Source organism: Emys orbicularis, chromosome 10, assembly GCF_028017835.1.
Source record: "Emys orbicularis isolate rEmyOrb1 chromosome 10, rEmyOrb1.hap1, whole genome shotgun sequence".
Taxonomy (NCBI): domain Eukaryota; kingdom Metazoa; phylum Chordata; order Testudines; family Emydidae; genus Emys; species Emys orbicularis.
This window is the reverse complement of record NC_088692.1, coordinates 42104826-42119738: the sequence shown is the minus strand read 5'-3', so window position 1 is coordinate 42119738 and position 14913 is coordinate 42104826. Positions and strand designations below refer to the sequence as shown.

The 14913-nt window shown below is 49.1% G+C and overlaps 1 protein-coding gene across 1 annotated transcript in view; it reads left to right on the top strand.

Annotated features, from left to right (window-relative positions):
• LOC135884731 (protein PML-like) overlaps positions 1-14913 on the top strand; it is a 36944-nt gene that overhangs the window by 19400 nt on the left and 2631 nt on the right. The window contains exon 7 of the mRNA XM_065412259.1: positions 308-360. Within this exon, the coding sequence (XP_065268331.1) occupies positions 308-360 (53 nt within the window). The remainder of the gene's footprint in view (positions 1-307; positions 361-14913) is intronic.

The window sequence follows — 14913 nt, the reverse complement described above, 5'->3', positions numbered from 1 at the left end:
AGGTGAAATGTATCTCAGCTGGGGTGAAAAGGAAAATCGGCACATGCAGCAACAGAGGAAACTGCCTCTCTGGAAAAGCTCTTGCTGCTATACCCCAGCCAGTGGAGAGGACTCTAATGCAACACTCATCAACCAGCCCACTATGTGGCCCTTATATGGCTTTGGCAAGCACTGTGTGTCTGGAGAGGGACCCACGTTGCTTTGCCAATTTTTCCTTTGTCCTGTGCCCCTTTCTGCACAAGCCCTCGGTGGCTTTCACGCTGCACCTGTTCAAACTGGCACTTGACTCCCTGTCTTCTGTTTGCAGAAGACTCCAGCATCGTGATAAGCAGTTCCGAAGATACCGACGAAGACACGGTGGTAAGTGCAATAAGAGCCCAGGATCCACAGTAACTGGGATGCAATATCAATTGTGCCAAAATGCTGTGAGTCGCTGCCGCTCACGCTGCCTCTTGTAAGATCAACGGCAGTGAATGGAAACACAAGCACGCTATGGTTGGGACGTTCAGCCACCTGCCTTAGCATTACAATTCTCCCCACTTGGTTCAGTGAGGATTCTGAGACCATGCACTAAAGGTTTGGCATGTCCTAAGGATCCACATTAATCTGCCAGTCACATACCTTTCAAGATTCCTAGGTGTCGGCAAGAAAACCTCTCCTTAGTTGGATGAGAGTCATCAGGCAGGTATAAGTTTAACCTTCTCCTCCGGGACTCTTTCTGAATGAGTAACCACCTTATCTGTTGGCTCCTCTCCCCATAACTCGGTCAGATTCCAGCAGAAGGAATCTGCTGGGATGTTTCAGAACATTCTTCCACCACCCTGATGTTTGTTCAGCAAGAGTTCTCATCATCTGCTGTCTCGCTCTCTTCTCCTTCAGTGACTCTATGCCATTTCTCAATGCACCACAATGGGTTGAGCTCTTGCTTCTGTAATAGCAAGGATAGGTCCTTAGCTGCTTTCTGATTGCTTAACATCCCTTCCAAAATGAAGCCAATTGTGGATTTCCCCCCAGCTGATGTTCCCTGTGGTCTAGACACCCCTTCTCTCTTTCCCAGATAAGCACATGCCTCCCCTTCACCAGTGGCATTATGTGTTTGACATATCCACTTACTGCTCCTAGACAGTGTTTCCTAGCGGATAGGGCACAGGACTAAGACTCAGGAGACCTAGATTCTATTCCCGGTTCTGCCACTGGTCTGTTGTGTGTTCTTGGGCAAGTCACTTCAGCTCTCTGTGCCTCAGTTTCCCCATCCGTAAAACAGGAATAACACTACTGCCCTTCTTTGTAAAGCACTCTACAGATGACCGTGCTAGCTGAGAACTGGGTATGGTTATTCTTCAGTGCCTCTCTCAGGAGACTGGTATCAGAGACTGACCTGAGTAAAAGTAGGTGGCTGCTGACTGTACATCAAGTCACAGGCAAGCACGGGTGCGACTTACCCAAGCACAATGCCGTAGGCTGAGGGAGAAATGCATCGCTTAATGCTACCGAAAGAAAACAAAAGGAGACAAATTCATCCCTGCTGTAACCCCCATGAAGCCCAGAGAGCCACACAAGTAATATTTGGTTCAAGGTGTCATCCCATCTCAAACATGCCCTGTTCATTGACTACGGCTCTGAGCATGGAACAAGCAATGCAAGTCCCCTCTCCCTTCCCAGTACAACCAGCACAGGCAGCCCTCACCCGTGCTTTGGTGATCTCCAGCTGTTGGCAAACCCCCTCTGGACTCATATCCCTTAGCCCAATTGCTGCAACTCCAACGTGGTGAGCTAAGTGGCTCCACCAGGGGCCGGATTTGCTACCATGTCTTGTGATGTCACTCACACCTGTGCAAAGTGGGCGTGAACCAATAGCATTCGAATCTGCTCCGCTCACGCTGCCTAGGTGTAATTGACTATCCAGGGTGCAGGGCAGTGGGGAACCTGGACCCACATATTTCATGAATGCCGCTGTAACTGTCTCAGGCATTTTCTCTTGCAGGGGATGTGCCAGCAAGTACTTTGAAATGGTCTCACATCACATGCAAATACAGCTTTGCAGATGGCGCTGCTGAAATGACCCTCTCAAGTCAATCTGTGCGAATGTCCCCCTCTCTCAGGGAGATCATTTCCTCCTTTGTGAGTGTTTTCTTTTCCTGGCTTGTAAGAAACATAAGTGATCAGCGCTTAATTAGAGATGGCCCCAAAAAAGTAAAGATCTGGATTCAGGTCCAAACTTTGCATCTTTCCTGGGATTTCCAAAGGAGTCTAAGGGAACTGCTAAATCTCCTAATAAAAATCCTTTTGCACATTTCTATACTTAATGTTTCCAGTTGTCTCCAGCGCCCACAAATTCTGCCCAATTGGTATTTTTTCTGGAACTCAAGCACCTTCCTACATCATTCTCATTGAGATGTTCTGGTATTATTCTTTATTGATTGATGACACTAGTATAAAAATTAAATAGGAGGAAGTATCCTTTATAGAATTTGGCAGTATGATCCCGAACTAGTTTCTTCAAGCTTAACTTGGATAGTGGCGCTATGGTACACTACAGAATGAAATGCATGAAAATCATTTTTTATAATTGGTGCTGGTAGCACGTGATCTAGTTAAGACTGATTTCCAGCTTGCTCTTTCACAGGCTCATAATTTACACAGACAAATGCAGGCTTCAATTTTATGTTTTTGTCTCAGCCCAAAGGGGAATTGTTTGAGCCACTTCATTTGAGCTGTTTGTGAGTTATTGGAGAGTGGGGGAGTGGGCAAACAATAATTCCTGTTAGTCTCCATCAGAAAGTGCTCTCAGATGACTCAATATGACTAAAATGTAGAGGGTCTAATTCTTCTCTCACTTCTGTCACTTTTACATTGGTTTCAGTGCACTCACTCTTGAGTTACACCAGAGTAGGTGAGAGGAGAATTGGGCCCAGGAACTTCAAACTTGTCTTGTTTTTAGATCTCACTAAGATTTAAAACCACAGGCTATGTTTGCAGGCTGTCGGTTCAGATGGTTTGAAGTTTGGAATGTTGGAAGTCAGCAGTTTTGTGTGTCGCACATTAGAACTTTCCTGTTTTTTTACTCGTTTTAAGGATGACTTTGTCAACGATGCCACCATTGTCCATGACACACCGCACTGTCAGAGTCAAAAGATGAGTATCTCTGATTGAAGGAACTTACCCATTCTGCTCAAGAAATAGGCAGAGCTTTTAAGATCTTCAGACAAAATAGCTTCATATAAAGAAACTTACAAGATCAGTTAAGGATGACTGAATTAAGGAAGTTATATTTAACGATATTTTAATTAAAGACTCTAGGGGCTGACGCTTGTGGAATTTATAAACCTCACAGGGAAGAGAATTTTTAGCATAGGCCAAAGATAAAGCAATATGGCAGAGATTGTCTGTTCCAAACTGAATTGGCCCAGATCAAGGGCAAAGTTAGGGTGTGCTGCAAAGCAAGTGACATCAGTGGGAGTCTTTGCATTGCCTTCCTTGGGCTTTGGATCAGCCCTTGGAGCTTTGATACATGGAAACATTAGCGAATGAGGTTTTCTGTAGTTTGTTTGTTACTGTTGGATCAGCATTAGCAATTATCTAGGGCTACAAAAATGGGGACCATCTTTGATGCATGGGACAGGGATAAGCTATTCAGTATGTAGAAACTTTAACAGTAGTTGTGTAGATAAAATTTCATGTAACACTTTGAAAAGGTACCGCCCGCCCCCTGCTTTGAAAACAATATTAAAAATCCACAGGATTCATGATATATTTAACCACACGGCAAATCCCAGTGGCCGATGTCCTTAGAAATAAAGAAGCAGTTGAATTGATGGGGTGGGGAGGGACCTGTTTTCAGTGGAAGGGGTTGGATATAAGATTGGGATGGGTACCATGGTTTTGGGGAATGTAACATGGAGGTGCTTTTGTATGGGATAATAATGCAGGAATGTAAGTCACTCTTGTTACACTCAATAAAACTAATTCAAAATTAAAAGCAACCCACTGCCATCTTCCTTACCTGTTTTCTTTGCAATTTCTCTTTCCTTCTTCCAGTGGTGAACTGAGCCTAAATGGGAACTGGATCCAATCCAACCAAGGGACTTATGCTCATGCCATTCCTTCTTCCAATGCTGCCTCCTGCACCCCTGTCCCTTTGGTAAACCCTAACGCCTTCTGGCATTTTCTCCCACAGGCAGCATGGTCTGGAGGAACAAGCATGGAGTTTGGAGTCACAGGGGACTGGCTTCCAATCCTGGCTCTGCCACTGATTCACTGTGGAGCCTTGAGTAACTCACTTCACCTTTCATTCGTGTTTCCCCACCTGTCAAATGGGGATGATGATACTCACCCTTCCTGCCTCACAGGGGTGCTGGGAGGATTAATTAGGGTAGTGTCTGTTCAATGCTTTGCACGCAGTTCCCAGGCCGGTGTCTGCATCCGTGAATTCTCCTTTTATCTATCCTTCATCATAGCTTCAGTAGGTCAGGAGCTTTGACTCGCCGTGGAAGCCATTGAGAACCGTTGCTCAGAGCCCGCTCTCACCGCACTCCTGGCTAAGAACATCCAGGAGCACGTTATGCTTTTCAAAGGATTCAGACACCTGACTCCCTCAGACTCCTTTGGAAATCCCATCTACCAGGTGTAGAGTGAATTGGGACAATTATTAATCTAGCTGCCCCTTTTGCCTTGTAAAGAGCTGCTGTCTGGCTGTATTGATGGGGGGCCCCCAGTGGGTATCTCCATGGGATGCCAATGGAAAGGAAGAAGCAAGCAGCCCAAAGGACCAGGCACATGGGCAAAGACTCAGGTGGCCACTACCCTGAGTCAGTTGATGCCATCAACAGCAGTGAAAGGGGTAGCAGATATAAGAGAATAGCAGAGCGAACCCAAGCCATGGGTAAGGATAAGCCTGCTCAAATAAATGGCACTCATCTCACCCTGTAAGCAGCTGGTGAAGGACTCCAACAGATGCCCTCTAGGTGAGTTCTATCACCAAGGACCCTCCACAGGGAAAGTCCTGTCCCCAACCCCATCCAGACTGAACCTAAGGACTAGGAATAGTTCTGCCTCCCATGAATAGTAACTGATGGGCAGAGACTTAGGTCAAGAGACCATTGCCAAAGTACTTACGAGTTTAGAGTCTTCTTCGAGTGGTGGTCCCTATATGTATTCCAAATGTGGGTGTACATGCACGCCATGCACCGGAGCTGGAAGGTTTTCCTAGCAGTGTCCATTGACCCACATGTCGTCTTGTGCTCCCAGCTGAGACTATATTATGCTGGATGAGTCAACGCAGCGCCAGTTCCCTTTTACTGCCTTTTACTGGAGTCGAAACCCCTGCTCCTCCGGGATCTCAGGTTTTGACTAAGAGAGCACTTTCGACTGTTGTATAGAGTTCTTGTTTGTTGTTTGCTTGTATAGCATGGTAAGTACACATAGTAATTAGTGTCGTTAATTAGAGATTGTTTACCCCGCTCGCGGTATGTTTTCCCTTCCCCAGGTACTATGTCCCACATTCCAGGGTTTAAAAACTGTGCTTTGTGCCCTCACTTGTTCTCGGTGAACGACGAGCACCAGCATTACCTTTGCTGCCGTGGGGAGGCTCATATCGCGACTCATTGCAAGATCTCTAAGTCCTTCCTGCCACGGACTTGGGAAGCGTGGGAACTTCGCCTCAGAAAGTTGCTTATGGAGGAGGCCATGAGACCGCAGGCACACTCAGATTCGGAACCGTCACTGCAGCGCCCATCACCAGTGGTGAGTGCTCCTCCCAGCACTTCCCACGCCTCCCATCTGACAGTACCGACGGTCAAGGATGAGCTGAGACATGAGGGTACAAAGCATTCTCATGGGCATCTGAGCAAGTCCCCATTGAGGGCCGCCTCCAAGCACAGTGTTCCCTTCCCGAGCCAGACCAGGTTAGGTGAGGAGTCATGTGCCAAAACTGCTGCACCAGTGCTAAGCTTCCCCATACCAAGAATGAATTGAAGCACAAGAAGGATCTGGTGATATTGCCGGTTGTCCCAGCATCTGCCTGCCCTGACCGGTCTCCAGCTCGCGCACCGCCCATCCACCCACTGCCTTCGCACCTACCGGTCCAAACATCCCCACGAACACCACCTCGGTTCTCCAATGCTTCCAGAAACATCCCTCAGATTCCTAGATGTTTGGAGCCTCTTCTCCTGATGGAGCAACTGCAGCTGCCCTACCTGCCTTCTCCATTGCTTGCCTGTGAGCTACCCATGCCAGTGAATGAACGGGGTCCTACTGACTCACCGCGGCCTGCCTGACGAAACCCTCATTCCTCCCTTTCTATGGCCCCTGATGACCAAAGGCAATATCTCGTCCAGTTATAGCAGGTAGCTGAGGATCTGGGCATACCGTTAGAGGAGGTCCAGGACCAGCACCATCAACTGCAGGACATCCTCCAACCACAGGGACCGTAATGGCTGGCACTGCCCATTAATGATGCTATCCTTCAGCCCACACGGACAGTGTGGCACACTCCTGCTTCCTTTACATCCACACCAAAATGTGTGACAGGCCAGTACTAAGGCGACATACTTTCTCTTCTCCCACCCATCCCCCAGCTCTCTGGTTATGCATGCAGCGATGGAACGGGTGCACCAGCACACACAAGTCCAGTCCACCAGACCGGGCAGCCAAGCGTCTAGACCTTTTGGGGGGAAAGGGCTACTTGGCAGCACTGCAATGCCAAATTGCAAATTACCAGGTTCTGCTGGATAAGTATGATTTCAACAACAATGCTGCTCTAGCAAGAACCAACAGTTTAATGCCCTGGTGGAAGAGAGGTGCCTGGTGGCCAAAGTGGGCCTCCAACTGGCAGTCGATGCCACGGGCGGGTCTTTGCGCTCCCTTGCCATGGGTGTCATCATGTGACAAGATTCCTGAGTGCAGTCCTCCGGCTTTCCTCGGGAGGTCCAAACCTCTCCTTTGACGAGGACAAGTTGTTCTCTGCCAAAACAGACTAGTCCCTTCACTCGCTTAAAGACTCTAGAGCAACTTTGCGCTCCATGGGGATCTATACCCTAGCTCTCCAACGCAAACAGCAGCACCAATCATTCCATCCCCAGCCATATGCACCCTACCTGGCCTAGTATCAGCGGCACACACACACACACACACACCCGTAGGCACCACCGACCCCAGTGACAGCCACCCACAGTGTCTGTCATGGCCACCTCCTCCACCCTGGCCCACCAACAAACCAAGACACAGTTTTGACATCACGGTTGAGAACTGCGAACCGTCCCCGTTGCCACCTGCGGCCCCCCAGGTCATCTCTGGGGGCCAGCTTGCCCTGTTCGCCCACTATTGGGGCAAGATCATGATGGACCGTTGGGTATTGGAGATCATCCACCAAGGATACTCCATAGAATTTCTTTCTTTTCCTCCCCACTGCCCCCACTTCCCGGGGATCCTTCCCAGCAATGTCTACTACAGCAAGAAGCAGATGCTTTTATTTCAAAGGGCACAGTAGTGCCCATGAGACCTCCCTTCGCAGGCAGGCGGTTTTACTGCCTGTACTTCCTCCTTTCATAGAAGGGCGGAGGGCACCTCCCCATACCTAATTTTCGGCTCCTGATGACACTGGCATCTATCATCTCCTCCCTTTCCCACAGGGCCTGGTTCGCAGCTCTTGACATGAAGAATGCCTCTTTCCACATTGACAGTCACCCATCCACTTTAAAATTTCTCCGTTTCCGGGTGAGACAACACCAATAACAGTTTGGAGTGCTCCCATTCGGCATTGTGATGGCAGTGGCAGCACCGATGTTCTGCATTGGCCACTTAATGTACCCTACCTGGGAGGAGAAATCCGTGCTTGTACCTACTCAGACAATCAGTTTCAATGGGGCACGGCTCAAACCCATTGTGACATGGGCCTTCCTTCCAGCAGACCGCTTTGGGATGTTGACAGCCATAGTTGTGGACTTACGCTGCAACCCTCGCATAACGGTCCGCCATTTCCTCTCCCTCCGCTGGCACATGGCAGCCTGCACCTATGTGATATCACATGCATGTCTGCACATGCGTTGCCTCCAAATGTGGCTCCTTTCCATTTACAGACCCTACAAGGGACCAGTTGGATGCCAAAATCATTGTCCCAAAGATGGTTCTGGCCTTCCCTCACCTGGTGGACTGACCCTTCCAAGGTCCTGGTCTGTACCCCCTTCACCCCCTTCATCCAGCACCATGCCCCAGGACCTACTACTGAGCTAAATGTAAATGCTTCACCTCATGTCCTCATGACCATCACCATCACCTGAGACCAATACCCATACCTATCATCCTCAATTATCTCCTCAAACTCTAAATGTTGGGCCTTGCTCTCAGCTCTGTATGGGTCCACCTGGCCACACTTAGTGCCTTTCCCCGCTGTCGATGGCAGCTCGGTGTTCACGCACCCTACCACCATTCATTTCATAAAAGGTCTCCTCAACAGTTTCCTCACAGTACTTAAGCCCACGCCCCCATGGGACCTTACCCTTCTTCTATCTGCCCTCACGAAGCCGTTCTTCGAGCCAATGGCGACATGCTCCCTCTCCCATCTCTCCATGAAAGCAATATTCCTAGTGGCTATAACGTCGGCTAGATGGGTCAGCGAACTAGCAGCCATGATCGCTGACCCCCACCCCCCACACACACAGTATTTCACAAGGATAAGATTTATTGACAGCTGCATGCTAAGTTCCTCCCATAGTTGGTTTTGCAGTTCCACCTCAATCAGTCTGTTCACCTCCTTGTCTTCCGTCCCAAACCAACATGCCACCGCCTGACAGAATTATGGTGCACTCTACACAAGCGCAAGCAACCACATCCGCCTGCCTGATGGATGTCTTCTGGCAAGTCACATGTTGAGCAGCGACATGGTGCTCCATGCACATATTCACATCCCATTACGCCATTGCCCAAGGGGGGGCTGACAATGCGTCAGTGGGATGCACCGTACTACACACTGCACTGCTTCTCGCATCCTCACACCCCTCTCCACACTGATCACTGCTCGGTACTTACTCATGTTTGGAATAAATATAGGGACCATCACTCAAAGAAGAAGAGGAGGCTACTTACCTGTAACTGGAGGGTCTTGAAGAGGTGTGCCATCCATCCCCTCAGTTGTGGACTGCACTACTCAGTGTTAAGAGTGTCACTGGAGTGGCGTCAATCCACATGGCCTAATATAGCCTCAGCTGGGAGTACAAGACGACGCACGATGCACGTGCATGTCAACGGACACTGCTAGGAAAACCTTCCGGCGTGTGGCGGGCATGCACACCCACGTTTGGAATACAAATAGGGACCACACATCTCAAGGAACCTCCAGTTACAGGTAAGTAACTTCCTCTTATGACTGTGTCCTGAATCTCCCCATTTACATCAGTGTAAATCAGGAGTAACTCCACCATTATCAGCGGGGTTACATCAGTGTAACAGTAGTGTAAGAGGAGAAGCTAAGACCTAGAATTGTTGCCTTTAGTGTATGGGCTAGCAACAGAGTCCAGGTGTGCTGTGAATTCTCTAACTAGAGACAACTGACCTCACATACAGATTGTGTAGTTCACAGATTACTTGGTCTCAATCTCTGTCTTGGTCATTTGGTGATTCTCTCCCTCTTAACTCCCCTGCCCAAAATTATCAACAGTGGGTTGGTTTGGAAACAGGGGAACTGGACCCCCAAGTCAATGCCCAACTAGAACACGATCCAATGGCTGGAAGTTGAAGCTAAACAAATTCAGACTGGAAATAAGGCATACACTTTTAATAATGAGAGGAATTAACCATTGGAATAGTTTACCAAGGGTCGTGGTGGATTCTCCATCACTGATCATTTTAAAATCAAGATTGGATGTTTTTCTAAAAGATCTGTGCTAGGAATTATTTTGGGGGGGTTCTTTGGCCTGTGCTATACAGGTCAGACTAGATGATTACAATGGTCCCTTCTGGCCATGGAATCTCTGAAACCCGACCCCCAAACTTTAGGAAAGTTCAGATTCAGATCTTAATCCCAATCAGGAGTTGAATTTTCAAAAGTTGCCTAAATCCCATTTTCAGAAGTGACTTTTTGTCACTCAGGCCCAGATCCTCAAAGGTATTTTGGCACCTAACTCTCATTGATTTCAATGGCAGGCACCTAAATATCGTGGGGGACCTGGATTTAGGAGCCTATATCCCACTAACAATCAGTGGGGTTTAGGTTCTTAAGTCACTTTTGTAGATGGAATTTATGCTCCTGAGTCACATAGGCTCGTTAGGAAATTTTCCCCCAAAATTTCACAGCTTGGGGCTATCTCCGTGTGTTACTACACAGTAACAATGTGCAGATGTGCTTGGCTGGGATGTAGCAACATTTAACAGTAAGAGAGTTTCGCTGAGTGGTTTTTCGTTCCTGAGGACACTGGGGATACTCCGGCACTGACAGGAAATGTGACTGGTGGGGAGAGGGGCCAGCTGCTGGGTTTTTATGCAAGGCCTCCTCCATTTCCTGTCTGGCAGGGAGCTGAGTTCATGCTCCCTGACTGAGCAAACAATCTGTTCCACTAGTTGAAAAATGGCACAGCAGAAGCCACAATTTCCTGTGAGCCCTCAGATTTGGCAGGAGAATTCTAATCTCACAGAAGCCCCCCAGATTCCAATTCAATTTCAGTCAGCAGCAGCCACCATGGCAGTAATGCAGAGCACATTTCAACTTCACAGCATGGCACATATAGTACCTAAGTAATCCTTCCAGCAGCCCGAGACATAGGCACAATTATGGCCTAGGGACTAGAACCAGAGACATAACTGGGCATTTTAGCGCCTGAGGCGAGCAAGCATATTTGTGCCCCTACCAATTTTGTTCATCTTTTTTCCACTCACAAGTTACAGGGTTTGGGGTGGGGGGCACACGGGATTGATACCCCAAAAACAGAATTTGGGTACCCTGAGATGACTAATCTGTTCTCATTAGATATGGGTCTCCAGGGTGGTTAAGGAAAAATCTTAGAGGGCATGGATACAGCCCTCCGATAAATGAGTGACATAAGCCGTGTTTTAAACAAGGCACCCTTTATTGATGTTATTCCTCACAACAAGCTAAAGATCACCCTTTCTTAATATTAACACCTCTTATAGATGTTATAAACCCAGTCCCTGTCACAAATCCCTTATTGATCTTATAGGACACAAATCCCTTCCACAAGTTAAAGAGCACCCCAAACCATATTGCTTTACAGTGCAAAGTGATGCTAAGTGATGCACCCTGATTTTGGTGATCAGTTGTTCACAGGTCACTGACACCAGTTTTTAAATACATTTTTAGGTCCTACATGTATAAATTCCTTTTACAATTACCACACGCAAATAGATCTTTATAAACCCATCCACACACATATACACTAACACTATACTATACCAGAACTAGAACTTTGTCTGACAAACTTACTCTGCTGCATTGTCCTGCACGCTCTCTCTCTGCCTCTTCTCCTCAGGTCTCTGCTTCTTATCTCTCTCTCTCTCTCTGTGCACTCCAGTGGCAGGGCAGGGCTCCCTCTGCTGCTCTCCTTCTTTCTCTGCCAGCTCTCTCAACCGTCAGCTCTCGACTCCCACCAGCTCTCAATCCAACTCAACTGACACACTGACCTTTATACCGTTCTGTCAGATCCTTTCTATACACTTCTGTCAATACCTTCCTGTCAGATCCTCCTTGGACACATGCCAGCTGTCAACATTCTAAACTGTTAATTCTATTTTTAGCCTGGGATCATTATTTACCTGACAGTGGTATGATCTTCTTCTATTTTTAGCATTGTTGTTCACCACCTTTTTCCCGCCAATTTGTTTTTCCCACCAATTCTGTTTTTCATGTTCTGTGACCTACAGCTTCTAATGGTGGAGTGACTCTTGCTTATTCAAAATGGAAGCCAGGAATATAAAATGGAATCTGGCAACCCCCCCAAATAAGGTGACCAGGTGTCCGGTTTTTGAGCGGAACACCTCTGGTCAGCACTGCCCACCGGGCAGTTAAAAGTCTGGTTGGCGGTGCTACAGGGCTAAGGCAGGCTAGTCCCTACCTGTCCTGGCTCCGCACTCCCTACCCCCACCCCGAGCACCAGCTCCGCACTCCCATTGGCTGGTAACCGCGGCCAAAGGAAGCTGCGGGGGTAGTGCCTGTGAGCGAGAGCAGCGCGCAGAGCCGCCTGCCGCGCCTCCGCCTAGGAGCTGGACCTGCTACTGGCTGCTTCTGGGGTACAGCACGGTCCGCGGTGCCAGGACAGGGAGGAAGCCTGCCTTAGCCCCCCCGGCGCCCCAGCCTTGAGCCCCCCCCCAAACCCAGAGCCCCCTCCTGTACCCCAAAGCCCTCCTCCCCCACCCTACCCCAGGGCCTGCACCCCCAGACGGAGCCTTCATCCACCTGCACCCCAACTCCCTGCCCAAGCCCAGAGCCCCCCCCCCCCACATCCTGAACCCCTCCACCCCACTCCCCAGCTTGGAGCCCCCTCCTGCATCCCAAACCCCTCATCTGCAGCGCCACCCCAGAGCCCTTACCTCCTCTGCACCAGCCCAGAACTCCCTCCCACACCCTGAACCCCTCTGCCCCAGCCCCACCCCAAAGCCGCACCCCCACCCAGAGCCCTCACCCCCCCCAACACACACACCCCAACCCCTTGCCCCAGCCCAGTGAAAGTGAGTGAGGGTGAGGGAGAGTGAGCCACCAAGGGAGGGGGAATGTAGTGAGCGGGGCGGGGCCTCAGGGAAGGGGCAGGGCAGGGGCGTGGCTAGGGTGTTCAGATTTGTGGGATTAGAAAATTGGCAACCTCAACCCCAAATGGAATTTCTCTGCTATCAGTCACATGCCCCTGAGATTTTTGCTACTCCCTCCCCCCCCCCCCCCCAACCTTAACACAGACAGGCTGGGTGGCCCACTGAGGAGAGTCAGGGGCTGGAGATGGCACTCTCTCCCTAACCCTGGTGCGTGAGGCTGGTCCGCCCAAGCCTTGCCACCTGGGGCTTTACATGTCACCTCTGTTTCTGCCCCATTTTTCTGCCTCCGCAGCTTTGTGGCCTGGGTGCCTTCCCATTCGCCCTGCCTTGGTTACGGCTCTGGCTAGAGCATTGGACTGGGACTTAGACTCATAGACTTGAAGGCCAGAACCGACCGTTGTGATCATTTAGTCTGACTTCCTGCACACTGTAGGCCACAGAACCTCACCCACCCACTCCTGTAATAGACCCTGAACCTCTGGCTGAGCTACTGAAGTCCTCAAATCATGATTTAAAGACTTCAAGTTACAGAGAATCTGCCATTTGCACTAGTTTAAACTTGCAAGTGACTGCATGCTGCAGAGGAAGGCCAAAAACTCCATGGCTTCAGCCAATGTGAGCTGGGTGGGGGAGGGGGGGAGTCCTTCCTAACCCCAAATATGGCAGACTGTTGGACCCTAAGCATGTGCGCGAGATGCACCAGCCAGACACCTAGGAACGAATTTGCTGTAGTAACTCAGAGCTCTCCCCATCTACTGTCCCATCAGCAGCCATTGGGGATATTTACTACTTAGCAGTCACTGATGGGCCACATGCCATTATAGGCAGTCTCATTATTCCATCCCTCCATAAACTTATCAAGCTCAGTCTTGAAACCAGTTAGATTTTTTGCCCCCACTGCTCCCCTTGGGAGGCTGCTCCAGATTGTCATTCCTCTGATTGTTAGAAATCTTGATCTAATTTCGAGCCTTAAATTGCTGATGGCCATTTCACATTCATTCGTTTTTATGCCAACATTGGCCCTAAACTTAAATAACGCCTTTCCTTCCCTGGTATTTATCCCTTCTCCCCTTGTGAGAGCTGGGTTCTGTTTGTGGCTCTGCCATTGGCCAGCTGCATGACCTTGGGCACATCACATCTCTCTGTGCCTCAGTTCCCCTTCTGTAGAAGGGTGGTGCCGATGACTATATAGAGAGCAGAAGATCTCAACGGTCAGTATCAGTGTCTCCATTGTCCAGATGGGAGGGAAGTGGCTTGCCCAATGTCACCTTGCAGTCCCATGGCAGAACCAGAAATTGAACCCACATTTCCTGCAGCCCAGTAGAGTGCTTAAAGCCATCGCTCTCCGTTTGCAGGTGGGAAAACTGAGACACAGCAAGGGACAGCAGTTGTATCCCAGCACACACAAGGTGCCAGTGTCAGACCCTAGATAGGAACTCGAGAGCTCTGGGTCTGACCCCTGGCCCACACCTCGGTCTAGATATGATGCAGCAAGGGCTAGTTTGCTGTGGGCCGTTGATGGCACAAACTCTGGGATCTTTCATACGCAGGATACCTTCTGTGGAAAAGTGGAAGCAGAACAACTGATTTCTCATTCCAGGGGAGTGGCAGCAAGACCTAGCCTCTCAACTGCTGTGAATAGAAAGGAAAAGTCAGCACAGTGCTTTTGACCTTGGGTAACTCCATTGATTATGGACTTCCTTCTGATTTATACCAGTGTAAATGAGAGCAGAATCAAGCCCTGACATACAATGTGTTCCTAGTATGCAAAGGAGAGAGAAGAATTGTTTCAAGGGGTATAAACTCGCATGAATTAAATGAAACTGAGCAGAAGAAGATTATGTAAGCTGGACAGCAGGCAATATTTCTGTAGTCTATTGGAAAAGGGTAGTGTCCCTTTAAATAACTGGTGAGCCCTCCAGTGGCGTTCACCATGTTCTAGAAGCCACCAGAGCCCAACCAGCCAGCTGTGTGGAGTGTAGCCCTGCCTGTTAAGATCTATTTAGTAACCACAATTATTTGGGACCTGACTCGACAGGGTGGTTTTTGCAGATTGTGTTTACAAGACACAACAATTTCCTAAGCTGCAGATCTATTAAACTCCAGACTAGTCTCCCAAGCAGAATGGCAGAAGTGCAGGCACATCTGTAATGGAAAGAGGAT